Here is a 14,835-nt window from a genome sequence, read left to right as displayed (position 1 = left end):
GTCACAATTCCTCTGCTCAAGATTACAAAAAAATACAGTACAAATAAAGAACAGTAAATAAATAAATGTATTAAAATATTAACAAGACGAGGGTGTCAATTTGTTGATATTCTTTGTCGTAATATTATGATAATTAAAACATATAAAATATATATGAACGCTAATGTTAATAATGATAAAGCACATACAGAGTTTGGAAGTTTTGTTTACTCTGAGAAACAGAACAGGAAGTGGAGCGTCGATGCAACGGGGGAAATATTTACCGAGGGAACCACTTCCGGCCAAGTAGTTGCAGCATGAAGAAGGAGCAAGTCGTCAACTGTCAGTTTTCGGTCTGGTACCCGATATTTAAGAAGCATACGATTAAAAGGTACATACCCCGACTCGTATCAGGTCAAGCGATGAAGATGATGTTGTCATGGGGATGATGTTTCCATGGAGAGGATGATGTTATGGGGACGGAGACGTGAGGGTGAATCAGACGCTGAGGGAGCTATTCTCCATCAGTGACGTTAACGTTACTGGTGGTGCTAAACCTGAGGAATTTGGTTAAAATGTTGAAATACAGTCTTATATATCTTATAACATAGTGTCATTCGGGGACTTGCTGTGCCTTTTTCCTAACAATGAACGATGGAGCGATGTAGAGATGGTTAGGAATGACAGATTTTTGACAACATTGTTGTCCCTACTCTTACTATTATTGGACAGTTGCTCTAGTCAATATATGAGATAAGTGACGTCAAGAGATATCCGCACATCCCGGTGCTACTGATGTAGCGCACATTTGCATAGTGATGAAACGTCATGACACACCTCCCACTGCCAAATGAACTGGCCGAAAGCATTGTTTAAGATTGGATTGAAAGATGCATTTACTGTGTGTAATTCATGTTGTTGTTTTTTGGTATAACAAGATCCATATTCGACAAAGCAGGAGGATTTTTACATCAATATATACATACAAAATATCTGCACATACTACGGATGTAGCACACAGATTCCTAGTGATGAAATGTCATGGCACGCATCACACTGCCAAATGATTGAACATTTTTTGTCCCTCTTTTCTCTCAGCTTGATTCTTCCACTGCCTCAGAATGTAATAGATTATTTACTGGACGATGGTACACTGGTAGTCTCTGGGAGGTGAACCCAAATTCAATCCCTGCAGTTTTTTAACACACAAATTCACATAACAGGCATGTTGTATTAAAATGTGATAATAACAATAATTAATACTTTTTTTTTACAGTGATCACAACACAGAACAAAGACACACAACCAATAGCGACTCAGATGAGGAAGAAGATATCCAGGTACTGGATGGCTGTCTTAAAGGGACCTTCATTTGTTTGTTATGATTCTTCAGATTACATGATGTTTCTGCCTCGGTCTGCAAAATACAATTTTACTTTTGTTTATCCTAGGGAGGAATATAATGGCTATATTTCCTTCTGGATATAATTGAAGATGGCATTATTTTACCCTGTGTATTTTCATTGCATTTTCTTCCATTTTCTTCCATCTGATGTCTTCTGAATTTCCTGTCTGGGATGGATATTATATAATTTGTGCCACTAAAACCAGTGTTCCCTCTCCTCTCTCCCCCTAGTGGTCTGATGACGAGACAACTGCTACTGTCACAGTGAGTGTCAGAGAAACCTGTTTGGCTAAAATAGTGTGTATGTGATAGCGTAATGTTTTGAATAATAATACAAATCTTTTATGTGGCGCTTTTATCACAAAATACAGAACGTATATGAGTAAAAAGATGGAAGGGGGGGACAAGGGAAATAGTTCATCTGTTGAAAACATTCTTGAAAAAGATGAACACCTTAAACATGTTGCATCTTCTCTTGCCAGGCTCCAGAGTTTCCAGAGTTCACCTCTAAAGTTCTAGAGGCCATCAACGCCTTGGGTGGGCGAGTCTTTCCTAAACTCAACTGGAGCGCTCCTCGGGTAAACAGATTACATTTTCATTTAGGGCATTAATCAGACGCTTTTATCCAACGCGTCTTACAATGAGTACAATTGTCAGATGAGAGAAACAACCATCGCTGTCGGTACAGTAAGGATGAACCAAGTGCCAAACACTAACCACCGCTAGGTTAACCCGTTCCCCGTACACAGCAAAGATAGCTAGGATAAGATGCGACACAATGATAAGTACTGTTTTTAAGTGTAACATCACTGATTGAATTTCATCCATTCATGTTTTCATTTCAACAAAGCGTTAACAAAGTGTGCGCGTGCTCCCCCATGCAGGATGCTAACTGGATCGCCCTGAACAGCTCCCTGCAGTGTCAGAGTTTGAGTGACGTATTTCTGCTCTTCAAGAGTTCGGACTTCATCACCCACGACCTCACGCAGCCGTAAGCGACCTCTCTTTGACACATTAACATCTCTCCGTACGTTGGCATGAGCACACCATTTATTGTGGTTGTTTTTGCTTCTTTTTTTTTTTTTACTATATATTGATGCCAAAACATCCTGCCTTGTCTAATATTGATTGTGTTGCACCTGGAAATTAAAGTGCATTATGCACAGTACATTAATCTTGCATTTCAATCTTAAACAATGTTTTGGGACATGACAGCCACCACACAAACAAAATGGCTTTGCATTTAGATGAGGGAAACGATAAACACCTGTTGAGAGCTCAGATCAGAGCTTGAGCTCCCTCCCACCGTTTCCTCTCTGCTGCCCTCCTTCCCTCCCTCTCTCCCTACTTTTCTCCCTCCATGCTGCCCTCCCTCCCTCTCTCCCTCACTCTCTCCCTCCCCCCTCACTCTCTCCCTCCCTCCCTCCCTAACTCACTCTCACTCCCTCCCTCCAACCAGCGCAACCTCCCTCCCGGCCTCCCTCCCTCCCCCCATCTCACCCTCCCTCCCTCCCTCCCTCCAACCCTCCCCCATCTCACCCTCCCTCCCTCCCTCCCTCCCTCCAACCCTCCCTCCATCTCACCCTCCTTCCGTCGCGGCCGCCCTCCCTCACTCACTCATACGTGTTTGACTCCTCCTCTGCTGCCCCCTCTCCCTCACTCACTCACTCGTTCACCCTCCCTCCCTCCTCCCCTGTCTCCCTCCTATTCTTCCTCCACGCCGCCCTCCTTCTCTGCTGCGCTCTCTCCCTCACGCGTTCACCCTCCCTCTGTCCCTCACCCTCCCTCCAGCCCGCCCTCACCCTCTCCCCCCCCCCCCCCCCCCCTCACTGTGTGCCGGTAGTGTGGTTTAAAAAAAATCCCCCGGTGGCAGACTCATGGCACCTCGCCCTCCGCTGATTACATCGGCGCTGTCTGCCGCTAAGTTCCGTCTGGGCTGAACTCCATTAATCACGTCGACTGCAGAGCACCAACATCTGCTGCGGGCCACGCCTGAGAGTAATGTGTTTGTCACCTGGTGGTTGTTAACGTGCAAAGGTTCTCGCGTTAAGAGCGAGTGCTTACCAATAATTTAGGTTGGCAAAGCCCCGTGGGTGAATGTAAAATGAGAGCTTTTGTTTTAATGAAGTCGATCTATTCTTGCCATCCTTTTGAGATGTGTAGTACGGTTTTTAATTTCATGAAAATAAGAGTAAAGGACTGCTCGCTAACATTTCCTTATACGGCAGATTCCTGCATTGCAGTGACCAAGATTCCCCGGATCCAGTCATCAACTATGAGGTATTCCACATCTAGGATTCATCTGTGAAACCGCTCAAACGCGAAGCTGCCTCAGCAAAGATTAGTGCCACTAGTGTAGTACAAAGTACATTCATTTAGAAGTTACCGTTTCCTTGTGATGTCAGCAGATTACTAACTATATTTTAACGAAAACCTTTTACGCATACAAGAACTTGCATATGTAATCATTTAGAAACTTTTGTTGAAAGCAGCTAGCGGTGTACTACAGATACGAAACAGGTTCCGAATGCAATAGTGGCAGCAGCTCAAAGTTAAACTCCTTAAAGCTCAAAGGTTACCTTGCATGGTTGCTTTGGACAAAAGCGTCGGCCTAATACCCTGAATGTAAATTTGAATGATTGGGAATCTAACACAGTACCTTTTGGGTCATCTCTTTCTGTCTCTGGTCCCAGCTCGTCCTGAGGAAGTGGAGCGAACTCATTCCCGGGGGAGAGTTCCGCTGCTTCGTCAAAGAAAACAAACTTATCGGTAAACCTCATTTCAAATTTCCTCTGGCCCAGATAAAGTGCTTGTTTTACATCACATACTGCGATTGTGGCATCGGGTGTCGAGAAATGTTTTTTTGGGGCGAGCCTTGCTTCTCGGTTTGAGGTTGCATTAACACTGATGGTAAAACGGCAATATTTAAGATGGTGTACTTTAGGTCGGATTTCTTCCTGGAAAGAAAGTGACGAATTACAACTGCACACATTTTCACAAACTTGGGATTCTTGTTCGCCTCCGTGTGATGATCCAGAGGCTTTGTGGTCTGCTGCTTCCTCTCAGGGATCTGCCAGAGGGACTACACTCAGTACTACCACCACATCTCCAATCAGGAGGAGAACGTCTGCCAGGCCATCCAGACCTTCTTCCAGGAGCATATCCGCTACAACTTCCCAGACGAGGACTGTGAGTTCCTGGGGAGGGGGGGGGCGGGGAAGGGTCTGGTTAGGCTTCATGTAGATCTATGAAATGATAATCAGACGTTAGACTATGCTGTTGCTGAACTTCTGGGGCGAGACTGCACAGCACCTGGGCAGGAAACCAGTAGGTGTTAGGGGGCGGAGTCACGCAGTGTTTCCTGTTTTGTTACGGAGATATTTTTCGGAAGATGTACTCATTTGAGGGTGCAAGATGGAGTTTTCAGAAGACTATTTTAACAAAAATGTATTTCTACAGTGGTTTGGTTTTAAACCTTTTCAGACCCTTTTTCTAAGTGGTGTCCAAACAGGACGTTAACCCTAACCCTAACCGGCTACGTGAAAAGTTTAGTAGTTTACCAGTTTGCGTTCGCTGTTGGCCAAGGAGGGATTCCAACAATGGGTAGAAAACATGCTCTCGTTTTAGTTATCAGTCCTCTTCTGGATCGGCTATGCCATGTTTGATGTGGATCCATCCGTCACGTTGTTTCCAGTAGAGTCCAATTCCATGTCACGCGTGTCTAAAGATCCCTGCCCTTCCAGCAACATGATTGGCCGAAAATAAATAAATAAATAAAGCGAAAGAAAATGAAGCGCTGTGTTGACCCAGACTTGAGCTTGTCTGCAATTAGACTTTAGATGTTAATCTAAAGCCTGATTTGTGAGAGTAGTAAACGGATGAAGTAGCTCTGCTGCTATCCACCAATCGAGTTCCTATGAGACCGAGTGGCAGCTCTGACGTGTGTCTCTCGCACAAACCAAGCCAAGTATGGTGTGAATCGACGGCGAGCCGCCTGCAATGCATCCACAAGAACTCATGTTCTTAAGTCTCTGGTGACTCAGCCAGAAAATACAGCAGGCTGCAAAGTGCCCCAGTACTTTGTCAAAAAGCCGTTATGTAACAGGGCCCAAAACGATCCCCAAACCACCTCAACAATGCTTTCAATATGAAAGCCATTACTCACTTTCGCCGCGCTGTCACAAAGAGAAATTTCGGTTCATTTATTGTACTTTCAGACAAACGGGTGATTTAGCGGCTGCATTGAGAAGGAGCCCCAGGGGAGCCTCGCCTAATTGCAGTGCATTAGCTGGCACTCATTTTTGAAGTGACACATTTCGGTTTTCTAACGCAGTGCTGTTTCTGTCTTTTGCATTAGCATGCACTCATTTTGAAGTGACACACTTCGGCTTTCTAACACAGTTGTTGTTTGTGTCTTTTGTTTGTTTCCACAGTTGTGTTGGATGTGTACAGAGACAGCTGCGTAAGTGATCTAGCCCCCGATATCACCTCAAGGCTGATTCCCCGTCCAGTCCTACCATACACGTAGCGGACTCTGATAGCATCCCTGGATACAAAGATTATGCAAAAAAACGGCGTTAGTGGATGTCTTTCTATGTCTTCTTTTGTGACTGCAAGTACTTCGCTTTCACGTACCTGTGTTGCGTTTAGCTTTCACATTTGGACACTTTTGACATGGTACTGTAAGGCTGCTACACAGAAACACTTTTGGTCATCAAGTGCGCCTGCTTAATTGAGAATTATGAATTGTGCATTATTCTGTAGTCCACCTTTTTATATATATATATATATATGTGTGTGTGTGTGTGTGTGTGTGTGTGTGTGTGTGTGTGTGTGTGTGTGTGTGTGTGTGTGTGTGTGTGTGTGTGTGTGTGTGTGTGTGTGTGTGTGTGTGTGTTGTAGGGACGGGTGTGGCTCATCGACATCAACCCCTTCGGCCTGGTGACCGACTCGTTGCTGTTCTCGTGGGAGGAGCTTACATCCGGGAACCCGCTCTCGGCCAATCAGCAGGAAGGGGAACAAGCCCAGCAACAGGTGATGACTGAATATTATTGGCCAATACACGACTGTGCCTGGCACTGTCCCCAAGCTCCTGATTGGTTGTTTTTATAATTCTCTGGCACCGGAACGGAGCAGGGAGATGATTACATTGGATACACTCTTCATTTAAAAAAACAACTCTCCTTGGAATAGCAAAAGTGTGTGTGTGTGTGTGTGTGTGTGTGTGTGTGTGTGTGTGTGTGTGTGTGTGTGTGTGTGTGTGTGTGTGTGTGTGTGTGTGTGTGTGTGTGTGTGTGTGTGTGTGTGTGTGTGTGTTCTAACATTGTTATTTTGTGCGTGTGTTCTAACATTGTTATTTTGTGTGTGTGTTCTAACATTGTCCTTGTGTGTGTGTCTGTGTGTAGGAGGGCCCAGCGTTCCGCCACACCACCAGCGAGGTGACGGTACAGCCCAGCCCGTGTCTGAGTTACCGGATCCCGCGGGACTTTGTCGACCTCACCACCGGCGAAGACGCCTACAAACTCATCGACTTCCTCAAACTGGTAAAAGACCCCCCCCCGTTTCCCCCAGCAGGTGTGATGTTGGTTGGTGTCTGATCCATCTATAAGCCCATACCAGTGGACCCTACCGACTGGTTAAAGAGGGGGTGCTACGCCACCAGGTGTGAGAGTGATTAGCCGTTACAAGTCTTCTGAAGATCTGCCTATGACTGTGTTTTAGTGACGCATCACATGTGGGCGTGTCCACCTAGATGTACGATGGATAGATGAGCGCCGTTTGCTACAGTCGACTGGGTGGGCCGGTGGACTGATATATCCAGGGTACATCGAGGTGGACACGCCCAATTGTGATGTCTCTAGGGCACAGCGACGGGGCAGATTTTCAACCGGCTTGTGGCGGCTAATCACACTCGCACCCGGTGGCGTAACATCACCCCTTTAACGGATCTATCCGTCATATAGGGCGGGAACTCCCAGGTGTTGATTTTGTAGAGGCTACTCGACCTCTGTTCTAACCGTCACTGGGGCTAGCATAACATTAGCGGTAGCGTCTTTTCAGCGCTACGTTCCGTCTATCTTCTCTCCGCAGAAGAAGAACCAACAGGAGGCGTCCGAAGAGGAGGAGGAGGAGGAGCAGCAGGACGAAGAGGCGCCGCAGTGACGCGCACCAAACCGCACACCAGTCACCCCTTAGCTTGTTAACCATACTGCTAACCTAGCCAACCCCACCCCATAGGGCCCCAATGAGTCCAGACGATTAGCTTCTAGCGTCGCTAGCATGCATGCTCTCGCTGTTCCTTGTTACAAAAGTCTTATAGGTGTTTTCTCCTTGTTTTGTTTCATGTATTGATGGGTGGGAGGTTTTGTGTCCTGTACAACTTAAACTTTATTGACCTTTTTATTCATACAATTTGCCAACATGTAAGGCTGTTTGGTAAAGTCCCACCTTAGCTGTAAGGCTGAAGGTTACAATGTGTTCTTTAAGAAGGCAACTGCAGATACACGTTTTTCAAATCAGACCAACGTTTAACCACGTTAAATGTTACGAAAATTTGCTCTCACCCCACTGGGAATGCGATTGAGACATGTGCTTTTGTGGCATGAATGTTGTTTTCATTTCCGGTGCAGGGATACTGATCTAGTTACATAGCGACTCGGTTAAAACCTGAGGGATCACAGTACAGTGGATGCTTTTTCAGGCAATAAAAAGTGTTCATGGCTGAGCTTTGAGTTGTACGGTAGCCTCTTATAACCATTCCAAGTTAATTTACCGCAGATAAAGGGGCGGTTGTATTCCCCGGGGAGGCGGGGTATCAAGGGCTCCCCTTCCTGATGTGTTTTACCCGTTTCGAGAGTGTTTCCTCCACAACATCTATTAAAACCTGTATTGATTCGTCTCACACAGACTTGCCCCTGCTGCAATAAACTTGAATATTAAGAATTGATTGTCCTTTTTTATGTAACATTTCTTATTATGTGCCTGGGGTAAATGGGCCTTAGCGACACCGTGGAGACGCCGTTGTTTTTGTTATTGCGCTGTTTATTTCTCCAGGGGATTGATCGATTAATGCTGCCCGGAAGTTGCCTGCTAGTCTGGGCTAATGTGGTAGAATTGACTTTGCCTGATAAACTAAGATGTTCTGTGGCAAAGTTGGATCAGCATTTTTTTTGAGGGGGTCACTGTGTCTTTATGGACACATGCATGCGTTTTTTATGGCTATTTCAAAGTTTTCGGTCATTAAACATTACACAATCTAGTTGCCCCAGTCGAGTTTTTCAACAATATTTTTCCTTGTTAAATTTCAATAAAATTAATAATTGATCTAATTAAAAAAAAAATACAGGTAAGAGGCAATAGCTATATATATATAGCCATGTATATTTATATATTTTTTCTTATTAGATTAATTATTAATTAATTCTTATTGACATTTAACAAGAAAAATTAACGTTGAAAAGCTCAACTTGGGTAACTAGGGGCCGACTGTGTTGCAACGCGTCGAAAAAAGACGAAAATCCTGGACCTGCCGCAGCTACACCACAGACCCTTTTGTCACACCACAGGCTCCAGCGCCGGGGCTGCAGCTGGATGCTATTGGTTGATCTTGACCGGAGGTTACTTGCACCGCTCCCTAGCCTCCACCTGGGGGCGCTGTTTTCTCAAAACGACGCAACATGCTTCAATTGGCGCGGACAGTTGATCGATTAAACGTCAGTGACACAGTGTACCACTTATTAAAAACATGTAGTGTTGCACTGTACATTGGCGGTAGCCTGCGACTATTGACGTTATTCCGATCGGAAAGCTTGCCACGGACACACGGCACTGTCTGAATCCCGCAGAAGGGAGACGGTGACCGCAGGCCGACTTCAGCGAAGGATAATGCAGCAAAATAAAGTGTAAGTCGCGCAGCGGGATGGGTTCCCTTCTGAGAGGCTTCCTCACCCCTCCTCCTCCGTCGTACCTCTCACTCCCCATTTTGTGATATAGCCTACGTGAGTCGGCGTGTAGACATGCTGCTGCTGTCACGTCACACATATTTTTGCTCCGTGATGTTTGGGTGTTTCGTTATGGAAAAGGAGGATGGGGTTGCAAAGTGAAGGGATTCGCTGACTCAGAGATGTACGTGTGTGTGTGTGTGTGTGTGCTGTGTGTGTGTGTGTGTGTGTGTGTGTGTGTGTGTGTGTGTGTGTGTGTGTGTGTGTGTGTGTGTGTGTGTGTGTGTGTGTGTGTGGATCCTGTACAAACCAGGGGTGTCTGTGTCTCAAAGGCTTTTTTTTTGTGTGCGCGTGTGTTTGCGTGTGTGTGTATGTGTGTTGTGAAGACAGAACCTGCAGTAGTTTGCAGCTGGAATACTCATGAGCAGAGAACTCGTGCACCAGCAATAGATCGCGCGCTGTGCAACAACAACACGCAAAATAAACATACACAAAAAAGACAAATTGAACGCAACAGACCTCCACACGTGTTGCGTCATTTTCGCAAATTACACACACACGGGTAAACAAACCACAAACCGAATCAGACTAAAACGGATTTGGATTCAAGACGCGCCCTCTTCCATCTGTTTTGGAGGTGTGTTGGGGGGAGGGAGGGAGGATGGGGAGGGGGATGGGGAGAGTTAAATCTAAAGTGTATCCCTGAATCCAACGTCAGGGTCTTTTTTATTTGGTGCAGTGCGAAGCAGAGTACCGCGTCCACCGCGAAAGTGCGCTCACAGAAACCGCCTCCCTCCTCCCTCCCTCCCCCCGTCTCTCCCCCTCTCCTTCTCTCTCCCTCTCCTTCTCTCTCCCTCTCTCTCTCCCCCTCTCTCCCTTTCCCACTCTCTCCCCCTCCTTCTCTCACCCTCTTTCTCTCTCTCTCTCTCCATCTCGCCGTGTCTCTCCCCCCCCCCCTCTCTCTCTCTCTCTCTCTCTCTCTCTCTCTCTCTCTCTCTCTCTCTCTCTCTCTCTCTCTCTCTCTCTCTCTCTCTCTCTCTCTCTCTCTCTCCCTCTCTCCCTTTCCCACTCTCTCCCTCTCTTTCTCTCACCTCTCTCTCTCTTCTCCCTCTCGCCCTTTCTCTCCGTCCCCCCCTCTCTCTCTCCACCTATCCCTCTCTCACCCTCTCCCCATCTTTCCCTCTCTCCCTCTCTCCCTCTCCCCATCTCTCCCTCTCTCCCCTATCTCCCTCTCTCTCCCCTCTCCCCGTCTCTCACTCACTTATGACAGCACTCCGTGATGAACCACGCGCACCCCATCACCCTCCACATCCTCTACACGCGCGCATTGGGAACGGCACGCATGCACGCGAGGAGCGGCGTCCTACCAGCATCTCCCGTCGTTGCCATAACAACCGGAGCTACAATGTATTGTAGCGCCGTTTGATGGAATGATTAGGAGGAGGAGGAGGAGGGAGGAGCGGCTAAAATCCCATCGTGCGTAGCGCGAGACGAGAGAGAGAGCGAGCTCGCCGTTGGCTGAGCACGCGGTAGAGGGGGGCAGAGCGCGCGTGTGTGTGTGTGTTACCGTTACGAGTCGTCGCAGGTGCCGCCGTTGAAGGTGGCAGCTCGGTGTGTTTGTGTGTGAGAGAGGTGTGCGTATGTGACTGGCCGTGTGTACCGACTGAGGATCTATCATCTGGAGCTCGACGTTTTCCGTGGCGCGCGAGCAGGAAGTGAGCCGTGGGAAAGGAGAGCCCCGTCGTCTCGAGCACCAGCGAGACTCCTCGAGTCATCTCCGTCCGCCCGGGTATCCCCCCCCCCCCGTACCCCCGTACCCCCTGCCCGCCCACCCGGGGTGAGCAGTGAGTACCGCCGCGATGGCTCGCGAGAACGGAGACGGCGGGAAAGGGACGTGGAAGAAACAAGCGGACGACATCAAAAGCATCTTCGACTTTAAGGAGGTCTGGGGACGTGAGTACCGTCTACTCTGGTCTGGTTGGGTTAGGGTTGGGGTTAGCAGGGGGTCTGGGTCCGGTTGTTTTAGGGTTAGGGTAAGTGCCGGAGCTTGTCCGGTCGGGGTGTCTCGACGAGCGGTGGAGGGGCCGTTATGTCAGCGGGGGTAATCTGTAAACTGTGCCCGGTTGAACTTTAGCGGGGATTCACTCCCGGCGGCCCACCTTGTCCGGACCAGGACCTCATGTGTCATTCTGAATATCATATCATTTATCATATCGTTCTGCCAGTTTGCTGTTATTTGATGTGGTGAACGCGAATAATGTGGTGTTGGCTGATGAGTAACTTATTTCTCGTCACGTTCATTTCGAGGAAGAGTAGCGAGTATTTAAAAAAAAAATAATAATAATTAAAGACGCTGATGCTGGCACATTTTTTGCAAACGCCACGGACGGTTGACGGTTAATTATATTAAGATTCGGTCCAGTCACTTTCCACGGGAAGCCCAGCTGTGCTGAGTCCTGTCCAATAGAAGATAACCTTTATGCTAGAGCCACATCAGTGCAGTCTAAAGGGTGTAAACAACGCCAATAGACTGGTGAGAACACGCCAGCCAGCTTCCTTGGAATAGAGGCGAAGAGTTCATCAACGGTGTGTCATAGTCGTATAGTCTGTAAGATAGTCATAACCTTCCACTATTCTATCACTGACATAGTGCCTGCTCCAGCCTATAACTGTCACGAGGGTAGTTGCACCATGCGGGGGTGTTGTGTGTGTTGGTGGTGTTGGATCCAGAGATTGAAAGCTGTCTGTGTGTGGAAAGCTTCCTTCTATCCAATGGGTTGAGAACATTTGGACAAAATGGCTAAATCTGTCCCTGGTGTGGAGCCAAGCACTGTGAGGCTTCCCCGCGCCTGCTCAATCTTTCATGCAGAAACACATTTGTCATTTATGCAAATCTGCTCATATTGCGAACACACGCACATGCATATACATACACTCACACATACGCATGCTCTCACATATTCTCACAAACACACACATATGCATGCATAAATACACACACACACATGCACGCACGCACGCACACACACTCACACACACACACACACACACACACACACACACACTCAGACACACATTGTGTCCGAATTACACAAACACACACACACACAACGTTTGAGCTCACACACACACACAAAAGAACAACGTCAGAGCACACGCAGCAAACCTATCATCACTCACACTCACACACACACACACACACACACACACACACACACACACACACACACACACACACACACACACACACACACACGCGCACACACACAGACACACACAATTGTGTGCGTTCACTACACACTTAGACACATGTCACAGTGTCCATGATGTTCTGGAACTAGTAATAACCGCTGGTTCATGGTGTTCCATGGCAACACTTGGTGTGTAGCTTGTGACTGTGGTTAAGGGTGTCCTTGCGTATTGTGTTACTTTTACCAGCCTGTGTTTTCGGGGAGCAGTGGACATCAGTCCTTCCCAGTCCTGCACTCAGGTCTGCCACCACTGGCAAACCAGCAAGTGCATTGAACACAAATAAAACGCACGGTCATGGAGGAGACGGGAGCGGGAATATGAAAGCTGAATAAAATGGAAAAATGTCAGCAAGAGACAGAGAGGGATAGAGGGAGAGGGAGGAATGGAGAGAGAGAGAGAGAGAGAGAGTGAGAGAGAGAGAGAGCGAGAGAGAGAGAGCGAGAGAGAGAGAGAGAGAGCGAGAGAGAGAGAGGGAGGGAGAGAGCGAGAGAGAGAGAGAGGGAGAGAGAGAGAGAGAGAGAGAGAGAGAGAGAGAGAGAGAGAGAGAGAGATTGGGGGAGTGATGGAGGCAGTCAGTACGGGAGGACCTGCATGATGGCCGAAGTGCTGAGTCGTCCTGGACCACCTGCCATCCTCCGTCACGCGTGCGATGAGTCACAGCGACTTGGCCCTCTAATGTCTCCCCCGCCCCAACACCACCGCCAATTTATGGAGCTCCCTTCCCCTTCTCTCTCCCTCTCTGTCTCTCGCTCTCTCCCCCTCTTTCTCTAGCCCTCTCTCGATCCCTCTCTCTCTTTTGCTGTCTCTCTCTCTATCCCTCTCTTTCTGTCTGTCCGTCTCTCTCTCTCTCTCTCTCTCTCTCTCTCTCTCTCTCTCTCTCTCTCTCTCTCTCTCTCTCTCTCTCTCTCTCTGTGATACATCAAGGTGGACACGCCTACTTGTGATGTCACTAAGGCACAGGTACGGGCAGACTTTCAAATGGCTCGTCATGGCTGATCACACTCACACTGGGGGCATGACATGACCCCTATAAAATACCGTGAGTGTGTTTGTTAAAGTTGAGGTGTGTTTGTGTGATTGGTCTTGTGTGTGTGTGTGTGTGTGTGTGTCTTTCTATCTATGTGTGTGTGTGTCTCTCTAGTCTTGTGTGTGTGTGTGTGTCTCTCTATCTTTGTGTATGTGTGTGTGTGTGTGTGTGTGTGTGTGTGTGTGTGTGTGTGTGTGTGTGTGTGTGTGTGTGTGTGTGTGTGTGTGTGCGTGCGTGCGTGTGTCTATGTGTGTGTGTGTGTGTGTGTCTGTGTGTGTTTGTTTGTTTGTTTGGTCTTGTGTTTGTCTGTGTTTGGTCATGTCTGTGTGTGTGTGTGTGTGTGTGTGTGTCTCTCTGTGTGTGTATGTGTGTTTTCTCTTGTGTGTGTGTTTATGTATGGCCTCTCTGGCTGCCACTGAGCTGTGGATGTGTTTAACTTCCCCCTGTATTCGCTCGGGGCCCAACGAGGAAGCTGATTGGTTTGTGGATGCCCCCCCCCCCCTCCCCTGTTATTGACAGCTGGAGTAATGACAGCAGGCACGCTATCAAGTTAACCTGCTCCCTTCGCCGCTGACTCGATTTGTCGGGAGCGCGAGAGGCAAACAAGCTAATTGCCAGCTAGTCTATAAAAGGGGTGACGCGGGCGCTGGCATTTCTGCCCGCTCGAGCTATTAGCCAGACCTAGGGATCGCAGGAGGTGAACGTAGCTCTGTAGCTCCTCTTCTGCTGCGGTAAGACACCGTTTAAAGGTGACATATTATACGCCCCACGGCCCCAGGTGTGAGTGTGATAAGCCCGTCGTCACAAGCCTTTTTGAAAGGCTGCCGCTTCTGACATCACAAGTGGGTGTGTTCACCCAGATGTATGACGGGTCGATGAGCACGTTTGCTAAAATCCACTGTGTAGGCTGGTAGACTGATCTATCCAGCACACATCTAGGTGGACTGGGCAGTGCTGCACATGCCCACTTGTGATGTCACCTTTAAAGGATGAAGGCCAAAACTTTGTTCTGATGCGAATGTCGCATTGCTATCCTTTCTTTAGGGCCAGCTTTTATACACTTCGGTTGGCCAGACGACCTCTTGAAGTCGACGTGGGATGCTGTTGAGTCGATGGCGGGCCTGCCTTCCTGCTGCCCGGGTTTGGACGTTGTCGTCCCAAGCCGATCATGCTGATTCGATCGAGCCTGCCCGAGCATGACTTACTGGCGTGTTATTTGCAGAGATAATGAT

The 14,835-nt window shown here is 47.9% G+C and overlaps 1 protein-coding gene across 1 annotated transcript; it reads left to right on the top strand.

The window, feature by feature from the left end:
* Positions 1 to 211: 211 nt before the first annotated feature.
* On the top strand, positions 212 to 8,326 carry cdc123 (cell division cycle 123 homolog (S. cerevisiae)). The gene is made up of 13 exons (XM_060049536.1): positions 212 to 370; positions 1,078 to 1,149; positions 1,256 to 1,319; positions 1,616 to 1,648; positions 1,867 to 1,962; positions 2,269 to 2,375; positions 3,613 to 3,664; positions 4,078 to 4,153; positions 4,451 to 4,573; positions 5,818 to 5,846; positions 6,287 to 6,418; positions 6,790 to 6,927; positions 7,475 to 8,326. Exons 1-13 carry the CDS (start codon positions 297 to 299, stop codon positions 7,544 to 7,546), a joined length of 1,068 nt encoding a protein of 355 aa, XP_059905519.1. The 5' UTR covers positions 212 to 296; the 3' UTR covers positions 7,547 to 8,326.
* The last annotated feature ends 6,509 nt before the right edge of the window (positions 8,327 to 14,835 follow it).

Source organism: Gadus macrocephalus, chromosome 4 (genome assembly GCF_031168955.1).
Source record: "Gadus macrocephalus chromosome 4, ASM3116895v1".
NCBI classification, from domain to species: domain Eukaryota; kingdom Metazoa; phylum Chordata; class Actinopteri; order Gadiformes; family Gadidae; genus Gadus; species Gadus macrocephalus.
This window is presented reverse-complemented; position numbering and strand designations above follow the sequence as displayed.